Here is a 12,139-nt window from a genome sequence, read left to right as displayed (position 1 = left end):
CACGGGCTTCCGGTGTGGAGAAGCGACGTTCGAGTCACCCGGCGATCTCGGCTTGTGGCGCTCGTGGCGAGAGCAGCCGCACAGATGACGACATGGGCATAGTCCAGTGGTTGGGGTCGCAGTGGTGCACCCAATGACAATAGTTCGAGTTATGTTAGGAACGAATTTCTGAAATTGTCATATCAAGTTTCATTTCTACTATATCATTAATGTCTAGTTCCTCCTACACATTGTTTCATTTTTTTTTGAGAGCAGCGCAGAGATGCATGATGCGATCTGCCTCAATGGAGCTAAGGCGGCAGGCGTAATTCACGTAGACCGTAAACAACGATCCTCCGAGGGCATTGTTTAATCAGGTTGCTTGTTGGGCCTGATTGCTATGGAATAACTAATGGGCTGTCTATGCATGGGAGTTGACCAGAAGGACATGCTGCATGGACGTATCCTACCTAGCCATACCTTACATCGGATATGGATACATCCGAATTCGTAGCCGGATCCGACAGCATTTTGTGTACCACATCCGTTTCCATATTTGCATAATTGAGTGGATAGTACCCGGATACGGATATGCTAAGTGTTCGGATAACATATTTTCGGATAAGGATGTCAAATAACTCGGATTATCCTACCACTATGGCCGACAGAAGAGGCATAAGACCTAGATCGACATCACTATGGCCGACAGAACGGACGATGGCGGTGGCAGTGGCAGAAGAGGCAGCAGTGCAAGTTAAGACCTAGATCGCCAAGTAAAACAAGCAACCGGTCCAGATGTAAGAAAAAGATGAATGCACGGTACAGGCAGAACTGAATTTCTAACTTCAGTCCCCAAGTTTGAAGATGTAGTCTGTTGAATATATTGTGTACGTGTGCGTTATGTAACCGGCCCACCTCCTAGTTCCTCGTATAGTTGAGATAGAGACCCGTATCATGTATTATATATACGTGTCAAGAGTCTGGAGGGGAATAACGCTCGAGACACGTATCCCTCCAGAACTAGGAGTCCAAGACCGTGTCAGGTTAGGAAACTAACTACTAATACGTATTAGTTCTGTCAGTCCATACCCGGAGGCAGCAATCGACGGACACCCTGCCGCCGCCTTAAAATATACATCCACCGATAGCCGCTGCTTACAGCCTCGACGGCTCGCCACTGGCCATGAGCAAGATCAAGAAGAAGGTGGTCGAGACAATGGCGGCCATCTCCGAGCACAGCCTCGCCGACTGCTGCGTTTACAAGAATCTGATGGAGGCCAAGAATCGCCTGGGGATACTGATCAAGCGGTTGGGGTCCGACGTCGCTTTGGAGAGAAAACCAGCTGCCACCAAGACGACAGCACCTCCGGCCGCGCGCGGAACAAAACGTCCCAGCGCCGAGCGCTCCGACGACCGCCGCCGCGCTTGCAAGAAGCGGGCGACGGCCGACGCCAAGGAGGCGCGGGAGAAGCAGCTCAAGTTGTCGGAGGTCGACATCACTTTCGACATAGCCGACTGCAAAGACAGAGCCGACCTGTCCGGGCGCAACGCGATCGTGGTCCAGCCCCTCGTGTCCGGCCACCGTGTTCACGACGTGCTCATCGACGGAGGAAGTTCCCTCGACGTCCTCGCCGCCAAGGTTCTCGACAAGTTGCATATCTCCCGGTCCGAGATGGACCCGGTGACCCGCTCTTTCCGGGGGGTCATACCCGGCGTCACGGGCACCACCATCGGACAGATAAGGCTTTCCGTGCAGCTCGGGACGCCGCAAAATTGTCGAGTAGAAGATGTCCTCTTCGACGTGGTCGACAGCCTTCCCGGCCCTATGACCGCCATCTTAGGGCGACCAGCTATTGCCAAGTTCATGGCTGTCTTGCACCATGCTTACCAGTGCGCAAAGATGCCAGGGCCCAATGGAGTGATCACACTTCAGACCACAAGGACAGCAAGACGTCTCTGATGTCTCATGACGATGATCCTCCCGGCTATATCACATGTAGTCCATGAATTATCCAATCTATATTGTCTCCTTGGTTGTCTATTTAATTTGTGATCCGGGGAGATTTTTCTACATTTTCTTTTTGGTTACGTAGGACACACAGACTAATTGTCAGCACATAGTTAAGTGTTAGTTATATGGAGTCATGGGTGCTCAACTGCTGATATGGAAAATTTTAAACCTACCATGGCAAACTGAGATTGGATTCATAATCATGCAAAAACAAAAATTAATTCATAATCATGCAATTGTTGACATAACTATAACTTTTATAGGAAGCAAAAGAAACGAGGCATGAAAATGAGCAAGTAGTTTTCCCATACCGTCTAGCCACACCACTTACCATCATATCTTGGTTTTATAGAGATTGCCTCACTTGATTGCGGCATCCCCCCAACCAAGTCGGCTGAAGGTGCAGCAGTGTCAGCGGCCTTGGTTTCCATCAAACGAACACCATCTTTGACAGGTCCGGCCAAGTTATCCAGTTCAGAAGCCATGGCATGTTTTGTGCCGCATACATCAAGTGGTCTCCAAACCACATCCGATGGCTCCTGTGTTTTTTTTAGATAAAAGGGAGTTATCCCCGATTTCATTAAGGAAACCAGTTTGCTACAAAGTAACAACCTACACCACCATAACACATGGCTCCTGTGTGCATAGCTAATTAGTGGAAACAATGTTAATTTTGCAAAGGGGAAGGAAAAGATTATCGATACCTCTGTGCATGCCACATCATCAACCCGTGCAGAAAGGTCAACATCATCAAGTGGTGCAGCAAGGCCAACATCATCAACCGGTGCAGCAATGTCAACATCATCGAGAGCTGGAGCTAAATCCACAGGGAGCATCAATTGCACCGGCTGTGCCTCCTCTGTGATGGACAAATTGGAAAACTCATATCCTCTGTAAGACAAGTAGCATTCTTATAAGGAGTAAGAGAGTAATTATAATTGACTCCTTATTTAAAGACTCCTCTTGGACCATAAAATGTGACGTTATCCTGTTATGTCAATGCACAAGTCTGATACCAAATGTTATGTACCCCGATCCATCTACTCCTCTATTATAGTTCCACACACGAATTCGGATACAAGTTGCAAGTAGCAGGGGATCTAGGAGTAGAAGCGAGGGGTTCGAGGGAGAGAAGCAAAAGGGGGAAAGAGACCGTCAGCACCGCTGCGACTACATCTGGCTTCAAAAGCAGCAACGGACAAGTTTGGTTTCAAGGCCTATTAGCAGAAGAGCAGGAAGGTGATTCCCAATAGCTGGCTCCAGGTGATGACGCGACCGAGTCCTGGCGCCGTTGGATCGACCTACGTGGACCAATCTGGACCGCTGAAACGAGCGTTCAGTTGACGCTCGCGCTTTGATCTCCTGACTTGCTCCCGCTGATGCTCAGGTCCTTGTTCCATGATTGCCTTCAGCGACATCATCTTAGGTGCATTAGGCTGGTCCGTGACAATATTACTCCTATTTGCAGCATGATTATATAGAGCATCCAAGTCCACCTTCTCATCGGCACTCGTCTGAAGTAGTGGCAGAATCTCTGGCAGACACTCCAGTTGCACCTCTTCTGTGATGGAACAAGTGGACGAGTTAAATCCCAAGTAAGAGAGTAATTCTAAAGGTTGCATCATGAAAAGACTCCTCTAGATCCCTACGGGGCCTTATCCTGGTCTGCAAGCTCGAGTAAATGCAGAAATAATTTTTTCAGTATTTTCATGAGACATTTGTCATTCCTTTTACCAAACCAAATATAATAAACTAAAAAATAGTAGACCTTATAACAAAAAACTTAAATAACTGTTTGATTTTCAACATTTACATTTGTATACCTTACTCATCTTACATGCCAACCTTATAACAAAACCAATCCGATTTTCATGTAAGATCTTATTCACATCAGACAATGTCAGTTCTGTTGAAATGTATTTTTTGCTGAATCAAATTCAATTACCAAAAGGTAAATTCTGATTCACATGGATTGTTATACTACTTAAGTAGCAGGGCCAAATAATAGTAATTATACCATTACTAATGTCGGAAATGAGCTACTATTTTTCTTGTACCGAGCCACACCACAATTGCCAGTTGGAGCACTTACCCTCACATCTTTGTTCTCTACAGACTGCCTCACTTGAAGGTGTCTTTTCCTCAGCAAAGTTGGCTGAAGGTGCAGTAGTCTCTGCTGCCTTGGGTTCCATCAGAGACACGCCATCTTTAACAGTTCCAACGAAGTTATCGGCTTCAGCAGCCATGACATGCTCCGTGACGCGTAGATGAAGTGGCCTCAAATCCACAACTAGTTCCCCCTGTGTGCATATCCAGTACTAGTTACAGATCAATGGAAACAATGGTAATTTCACAAAGGGAAAGGAGAAGTTCATTCGTACCCCTGTGTATGCTACATTATCAATCCATGCAGTAAGGTCAACATCGTCAATCGGTGCAGCAAGTTCAACGCCATCAATCGGTGCGGCAAGGTGTTGGGCCTCTTCTATGATGGACACATTGGAAAACTCTATTCCTTAGTACGGAAGTATTCTTTTAAGGATTAAGAGAGTAGATAAAATGGAATCATTATGTAATGACTCATCTTGAGCCACGAAATGAGACATTATATATCCTGTTATGTAAACTAAAAAAAAATTAAACAACTGTTTGCTTTTCCACATTACCTTATTTATACTTTACTCATCTTAAGTGACAACCTTATAACAAAACGAATCTGATTTGCAATTAAGATCTTATTCACATCAGACTATGTAAGTTGTGCTAAAATGTATTTATTACCGAACCAAATTCAGTTACTAAAAGGTAAATTCTGATTAACACGGATCGTTATATAACATTAGTAATGCCGGAAATGACCTAATATTTTTATGGTACCGAGCCACAACACAATTGGAGCACTTACCCTCAAATTTTTGTTTTCTAGAGATTGCCTCACTTGAATGTGTCATTCCTGCCTCAACCAAGGCGGCTGAAGCCGCAGCGGTCTCGGTGGCCTTAGTTTCCATCAGATGCACAACATCTTCGACAGGTCCAACCAAGTTATCGGCTTCATAAGCTGTGACATGTCCTGTGGCGCATAAATCAAAGATGTTTTGTTTCGACAAAGAGAACATATTAGTATCAAGAAGATAGAAATTACACTCAGCCTTTGCAAAACAGTAGTGGATGTCATATTCCTATCAGTGTGGAAGAGTACTTCTTTGTTTGACACATAAAAACAGGAACTTGAGATTTATTTATGAGCAATGTGAACAAAGCATACACAAGCTTACTCTTAACAGGTCTAACTTATTTAACAAACTCTTTGTAGTAATCTGTAACTGAAAAATGTAATTCGAACCTTTGCAAGTACCCTCTGGAGGTGCGGATGAGTTGGGATGTTCTACCATGACATCTCTGACTGCACTGGTGCCTTGTAGCATTGCCTTTGCTTTGCTGTAAAACTCTATCACCAACTTCATATGAACCTCACCAAGTTCCACAAGCTCTTGTACATCAGCATTCACATGGGAGTCGCTGAGTATTATATGGCCCTGATCCTTCTGCTCCGGGGGCACATCTCTAGCAGAGTGCAAAACTTCTGTCACCAAGGAAAGCAAATGTCTTCATGAAACATCAAATGACTAATTAGCAAGACAGATAATTATCGGAGAACTTGCTTGGCAAGCTCTTAACAGTTCCCAAAAAAAAAGCTCCAAAAGAAGATCCCAACATGACATTTGTGACTCTGTTTAAGGAATTTCAGTAACACTTTGAACACTCTTTCATTGTTTCCCATCTGACATAGGCACTGCCAAATAGGTTGGGGACAAATAAAAAAGAGTAAAAATATCACTGAGATTTCTTAACTGGAGTCAAATATAGCAGAAAAATGTATTCCCTCTTTCTATATATAACTATTAGTACAAGGCTACTAGTATTTTCATGTGGCATTTTCCATTCCTATTACCGATCCAAATTCAATTAATAAAAACAAGATTCTTTTTCAGCAGCATCGTCGTACTACTTAAGTAGCAACTAGCAAGGACCAACTAATAGTACTTATACCAATAGTAATGTCGGAAATGAGGAAGTAGTTTTCTGGTACCGTCTAGCCACACCACAGTTTGGAGCACTTACCATCATATCTTGGTTTTATAGAGATCACCTCACTTGATTGCGGCATCCCCCCAACCAAGTCGGCTGAAGGTGCAGGAGTGTCAGCGGACTTGGTTTCCATCAAACGAACAGCATCTTTGACAGTTCCGGCCAATTTATCTGGTTCAGAAGCCATGGAATGTTTTGTGCTGCATACATCGAGTGGTCCCCAAACCACATCTGACGGCTCCTGTGTGCATAGCTAATCAGTGGAAACAGTGTTAATTTTACAAAGGGGAAGGAAAAGATTATTGATACCTCTGTGTATGCCACATCATCAATCTGTGCAGCAAGGTCAACATCATCAAGTGGTGCAGCAAGGCCAACATCATCAACCGGTGCAGCAATGTCAACATCATCGAGAGCTGGAGCGAAATCCACAGGGAGCACCAATTGCACCGGTTGTGCCTCCTCTGTGATGGACAAATTGGAAAACTCATATCCTCAGTAAGACAAGTAGTATTCTTGTAAGGAGTAAGATAGTAATTATAATTCACTCCTTATTTAAAGACTCCTCTTGGACCATAAAATGCGACATTATCCGTTTATGTCAATGCACAAGTCTTTGTTTTCCACATTTTCCTTGTGTATATTTTGTTCGTCTTACATATCAACCTTTTATCCCAAAAGCATTGCTGCAAAGTCCACTCAAACCATATTGCCGTGAACCCTCCGGTTCTTATGATAGAAATATAGCTACTTTGGGGTCACCACACCTGCTAAACCATATTACTCATTCTGGTGCATATATTAAGGTTAATGTAAGTTGAGCTTCGCAAAAATCTTGTAAAAACATTCATTGTGATTTATGGGGAACAATAGCTAAGAGATGCAATCATACAAAATATAACTTGGATATTTCAGTTGAAGTGGAAAACAATAGTAGCATTTGGGCCCAAGATGGCATTTAGGCACTAAAGTTGGTTCAGGACAAATATAAAGGGGTCAAAAATTGTCACTGAGATTTGCTTGAATGGAGTCAAATGTAGCAGAAAAATTTACTCCGTCTTGTTATGACTATGCATATACTAACAAGGCCACTAGCATCTCAAACTGCAGATGCCAAGGTATCAAATAAAACTAACAAATGCTTGATTAATCGGTTGGCAAAGCTCATTGTTTGCTCGGTTAATTAAATTCTCCTTCATGGGGAGACCAGTAGTACCAGCATGCACATTGGTAGTAGAAATTGTATGCTACTCTGATAACTAAGAATGAAATATTGGTACCTTGGCAAATATCTCGTAGTGAAAGTAGCGCATGAGGCGGCCATGGCATTTGGTAAGGGTAAGCTTTTCCACGAAAAACGATATCATCATGTAACCTCCGGTTCTTGAGATCAATCACAAATTGATCATAGCGGTCGTCATAGGACAGTAGAGCTAGCCCGTTAGTCACCAGAACGACCTGACGCACTCGAGCATCTTCCCCAAGCAACTCCGTCACTGTAATCTGATCCCCACTCATCTCCCACGTTATGGTTCCGCCACTGGTGTTAAGTAGCCACACTTTGAAGGAACCGTGGGTTGTATCGTTGCTCACGTCGTCGAGGCACACCAAGCAACCCACGCCGTCCTCAATTTCTCCAATTGCGTACGATGAACGGATTGATACCGGGATAGAGCACACCGAAAACTTCATGGAGCTGCAATCAAGCACTAGGGCTAAAGAAGCACCGTATAGCCAGAAGATTAGGCCGGCGGCATGCATTGGCTCCAAAGCCCATGATTTCAGCTTGCTGGATCTATCCAACGCCCATGGGGACTCCCAGTTGCTGAAGCGCCACTGGAGTTTGTGGGGGTCGTAGTCCACGGCACGTATCCTTCCCTGGTGTTGCTGCACCGAGACCACACGGAAGGACGCGGCGCCGTCAACGAGCAAGCAGTCCGCGAAGTAGGCCACCCGGTCGTGTGGACGGTCGACGGGAATCGTGACCAGCCGGCGGGAGATGGGGTTGTAGATGGAGAAGGAATCGCCATCCGATTCGCCGGGTCGGCACAGGAGGAGGTGGCCGTTGCGGCTGTCCCGGATGCGCCAGCTGGGATCTTGCTCAAGCTCGACGAGAAGGAAATCGGCCCCGCGTTCGACAGCCTTGAGGTCGGTGTCGGAGCGTACCGAGTCCATGAGGCTGAAGCCTGGAAGGCCGAACAGGCGCTCGGAGGAGAAGATCCCAAGCAGGGGCGACGACGGGTGGAGCTTGCGGTAGTGGTCGAGGAAGTCGGTGTTGGAGATGATGCCGCCCCACTGCTTGGAGACGAGCGCGGCGCGCACGAGGGAAACCGACGACGGGAGCTGCAGCAAGATTTCTTGGAGAATGTCCACTGGTATGCTGGCAAAGGGCTCCGCTGCCGCTGCCATTGCGTCGGGAGTACCAGGGTGCGACGGGGAAGTAGGGGGCGTCGGAGATGGGCAGTACCCAGCTTGTATGTACTTGTGCAGACTTAGCAAGATTCACCTGCAAACAATGCAATCCCTCGTCAATATTTTCACAGAACCAAATTATACTTAAAACTGTAATGAGCAACAAAACTCTATTGTAGAAGGGTACAAATATAATGGTTGAGAACTTGAAATTGGAAACAATCGAGGTTTGATCATGTTTGCTGGGAATGCAGAAAGAAACATGCATGCATATCTTAAAATGACAATCTGAAAATTTCTTCATGTTATATGTCTATTAGCAGCTTAAAACATGCATTTTATAGGTGACAGACAACAGATGAAAGTGCGGAATGAAAAAAAAAACATCTAGCGGTCCAAACATCTCATACTAGTTCATGGCACAGAGAAAATTTTAGGAGACATCAACCTCATAGCTACATCCAGGCTGTCAAGATTGACCATGTTCAGACAATTTTTAGCGGTACAATCACGGTGTCCGTGTCAACATGACACCCCATTGGCATCAGTACATTAAGGACACCCAATTAGCATAATAACTTAGTTTCTCTACTAACTAATCAGTCCGTAATAGTAAAAAATGAATAAAGTGTCTGTCTACAAGAACCAGAGTAATAAATAATGCTGGTAAAACTAACAAAGTACCACTGATTGGGGGTCTGCAGGTGGAGGATCTACCGGCGGCGGAACTGAAGTGCGCCGGCGGCGGCGGGGGAACTGGCGGCCCTGGAGCTTTTTCCCTGCTTCATTCCATGGTACGCTGCCGTCGGGCGAGGCAGAAGGGATCCGATGTGTGAGGGGGCGGCGGCGGATCGAGGGACCTAGGGAGTGACAATGGTGGGAGCCGGCGGAGGGTACGCGCGCGATGGAGGGGGCCTGCGAGGGGAGCACGGCGGAGGGAGGCCGACGGAGCGGGCCGGTGGCGGAGCGCAGGCGCAGGGAAGCCGGCGAGGAGGCCAGAGCGAGGAGAGAAGGAAGAGGCGAGAAAGAATAGCCAGAAATCGAAAAAAATGCGTGTCCTTTTGTGCAGCGGCGCAAGCTACCGTTGGCTACACGATGCCACGCTAGAAAAGTACCCTCTCAGTTTGAAATTACTACTGTACCTCCATCTCAAAGCATAGAGCTTGTACCTCCATTTTAAGACTTTTTTTAAGTCAAACCAAGAAAATTTAACCAATTTTTTAGAAAAAAATTATCAATAAATATGATATTTTATAGATATCATATGAAAATATATTTCATTATCTATCTAATGATACTTATTTTGTTTTTCTATGTCAATTATTTTTAGTAGAACTTAGTCAAACTTGATATAGTTTAACTTCCTAAAAAAATCATATAAAATATGTCAATATCATTAGATAGATAATGAAATATAGTTTTCATGTGGTAGCTACAAAATATCATATTTGTTGGCAGATTTTCGTAAAAATTTAGTCAAACTTTACTTGGTTTGACTTTTCGAAAAAAATATGAGCTTAAGTTAGGATGGAGGTTGTATAAAGCTGGTGTGTATCCTCGATAGTAAATTTAACCAATATAATAAAAGGTAAATTTAACTAATATAATACAAGGCATACATTTTAAAATATATATTATTAAAAAAATAGATATTCATATAATTTTTATTCTGTACAATTCATCTTATGTTGGTTAAATTGGACGATCTATCTATACGGGTCGGCCTTATAATCTTAAACAGAGGTAGTACTCCATGTAGACAACATGGTACGGTAGGTGCTACACGATGGACGTGTTTTTTTCCTCGCATCTTAGGGCATCTTCAGTAGATCGACGCAAAAATGGTCAATAAAAGTGACCACGCGTATTCATTTGCGTCGGATTGAAAATGGTCTTGGGGTCACGATTGGCGGTTTGTGCCTGAGGTGCCCCATTGACCTGATGCATTTTTTTTAAAGTTCATTGATAGAAATACATAGTTGACATAGTTAAAATATAAAAAAAAAAAACTTAGGAAAATCTAAAACAAAGCAACTCGTACTGGGCGTCTAGTCGTCCTCGGTGAGGTCGACGATATTCGGCATAGCTCATGGCCATTCCTACACCAGCGGTGGATGATGGTATGCCGGTGACGACAGATGATCAGAGGAGGAAGGAGAGCCAACGTCGCCGGCTTAGGCCATGGATCCCACGCTACGGGAGGAGCAAAGACGGCCCGTGTGCCTTGCGCTCCGGTGTCATTGGCGGCCTCACCTGCGCTAGCGCAAACTCGTGAAGCTAGATAGTGAGCGCCTTCGGAACTGAACATTCCGGCCAGATCAAGAAGGGCATGCCTCAGTCAGGTCTTCATCTTCGCACAAGAGAGACTCTAGGATCGCCACCTTTATTCAGGTTGGGCCCCCACGCAGCCGACCATCCCAGGTTGACCAAGGTTGCCGGCCGGAGACACCAAGCGCATATCGCGATGTCCGGAGACACCGCTCACGCCTAGGCAACGCCGCAGCCCAACAGCTAGCTGGCCACCGCCGGCCGCCGACACCGCGGAGAATGCAAGGATAACAGGACCTAGGGTTTGCACCCATCCAGCCCGCCCCAACCCGCACCTCCGTCACCGGTGGCACGCCGCCAGATGCGCCCACCACCGCTTGCCAGATCGCGACGCCGCACGCCTAGAGTCTCGCACGCATGATGGTGCCTCACCAGACCCCGCCCAGATCCGCCGTCCAGGACGAGAGGAAACCGCGAGTACGCCCAGCCGCCGCCATCGGCTGCCCGGGCTTTGCCCAACAGCTTCCTCCGGTGGTGGCGCGGGGAGCCGGGGAGGTGACGCCCTTGGTGGCGTTAGGGTTAGAGAGGAGGAGTCGCCCCCGGGTCGCCCTGAGCGAGAGCGACGGGGGGCTAGGGTTAGATGGGAGGAGTCTGTGGCAGATTGGTGGCGTTCGCTTGTGGAATGGCTGGCGCTCGGCACAACGGCTCCTCGGGTCTCAGGACAAGTGCTCATGACGAGTCTACCGTTGTGCTGCGACGCCCGGCCTGGTGTGCGGCACGGCCTGCTATGTCCTGCGTGTGCCTCTGCATGAGCCGAAGATATTTTCTTGACCAGAGTCTAGGGAGATCTTCAGATTTATTTGAGCCTAATTGGATCTAATTAGAAATTGGGAAATTGCGATTTTTTTTAGAAAGACCCAGCAATTGTTGGCTTTTTCATTTCATTAGTACTACTCCATTTATATTTACACTCACTCTAGGTAGAATCTTTACTATTATTAACTGCACAGCCTTAATCCAATTCCTCATGTATATTTACACTGACTCTAGGTGCTCGATTTGCTATCGATGATGTATTGATGTACGATCTTGCTTAATTAACTGTTGAGACTTGGACTTGCTCACACCGTCCTCTCCCGGGTCGCTCTGCGCGGGCGACTCCGGAGAGTCCCCAGGCCCAACCAAAGCTCCCACATCCCGGCCACACCTGGCCATGGTGGGCGCTCCCTTCTACCTCCTCTGCGCGTGGAGAGGCGGCGGTTCATGGGGCGCGGTGAGGCGGTGCGGCTCACTGACGGCGGCGCATGGAGCTGCGGCGGAGCGGCGACCCAGGGCAAGTTGGCGGAAGCGGCAGCGCCTTGCGGCGGCATTGTCCTGGTG

At 46.5% G+C, this 12,139-nt stretch overlaps 1 protein-coding gene across 5 annotated transcripts; it reads right to left on the bottom strand.

Annotated features, from left to right (window-relative positions):
• Positions 1 to 2,919: 2,919 nt before the first annotated feature.
• On the bottom strand, positions 2,920 to 9,570 carry LOC127299022 (uncharacterized). 5 transcript variants are annotated; one of them, XM_051328881.2, is made up of 9 exons: positions 9,176 to 9,570; positions 7,360 to 8,585; positions 6,389 to 6,543; positions 6,113 to 6,320; positions 5,334 to 5,573; positions 4,896 to 5,060; positions 4,372 to 4,475; positions 4,083 to 4,290; positions 2,920 to 3,551 (listed from the first exon to the last, which is right to left on the bottom strand). In XM_051328881.2, exons 2-9 carry the CDS (start codon positions 8,486 to 8,488, stop codon positions 3,292 to 3,294), a joined length of 2,469 nt encoding a protein of 822 aa, XP_051184841.1. In that variant the 5' UTR covers positions 8,489 to 8,585; positions 9,176 to 9,570; the 3' UTR covers positions 2,920 to 3,291. The 5 variants fall into 5 exon arrangements, with proteins under 5 accessions (XP_051184841.1, XP_051184846.1, XP_051184845.1 ...); XM_051328886.1 differs by having other exon boundaries at positions 2,920 to 3,548; XM_051328885.1 differs by having other exon boundaries at positions 4,372 to 4,472.
• Positions 9,571 to 12,139: the final 2,569 nt, after the last annotated feature.

This window comes from Lolium perenne, chromosome 5 (assembly GCF_019359855.2).
Source record: "Lolium perenne isolate Kyuss_39 chromosome 5, Kyuss_2.0, whole genome shotgun sequence".
Classification (NCBI taxonomy): Eukaryota; Viridiplantae; Streptophyta; class Magnoliopsida; order Poales; family Poaceae; genus Lolium; species Lolium perenne.
This window is presented reverse-complemented; position numbering and strand designations above follow the sequence as displayed.

Excerpts from the sequence above, each read along its gene's own strand:
- LOC127299022 (XM_051328881.2), bottom strand. The coding sequence starts at position 8,488 with ATGGCAGCGGCAGCGGAGCCCTTTGCCAGCATACCAGTGGACATTCTC. Across the intron at positions 5,574-6,112 it reads TATAAAACCAAGATATGATG|AAGTTTTGCACTCTGCTAGA; the intron begins GTAAGTGCTCCA and ends CCTTGGTGACAG. Across the intron at positions 4,291-4,371 it reads ATAATGTAGCATACACAGGG|GGGGAACTAGTTGTGGATTT; the intron begins GTACGAATGAAC and ends ATATGCACACAG.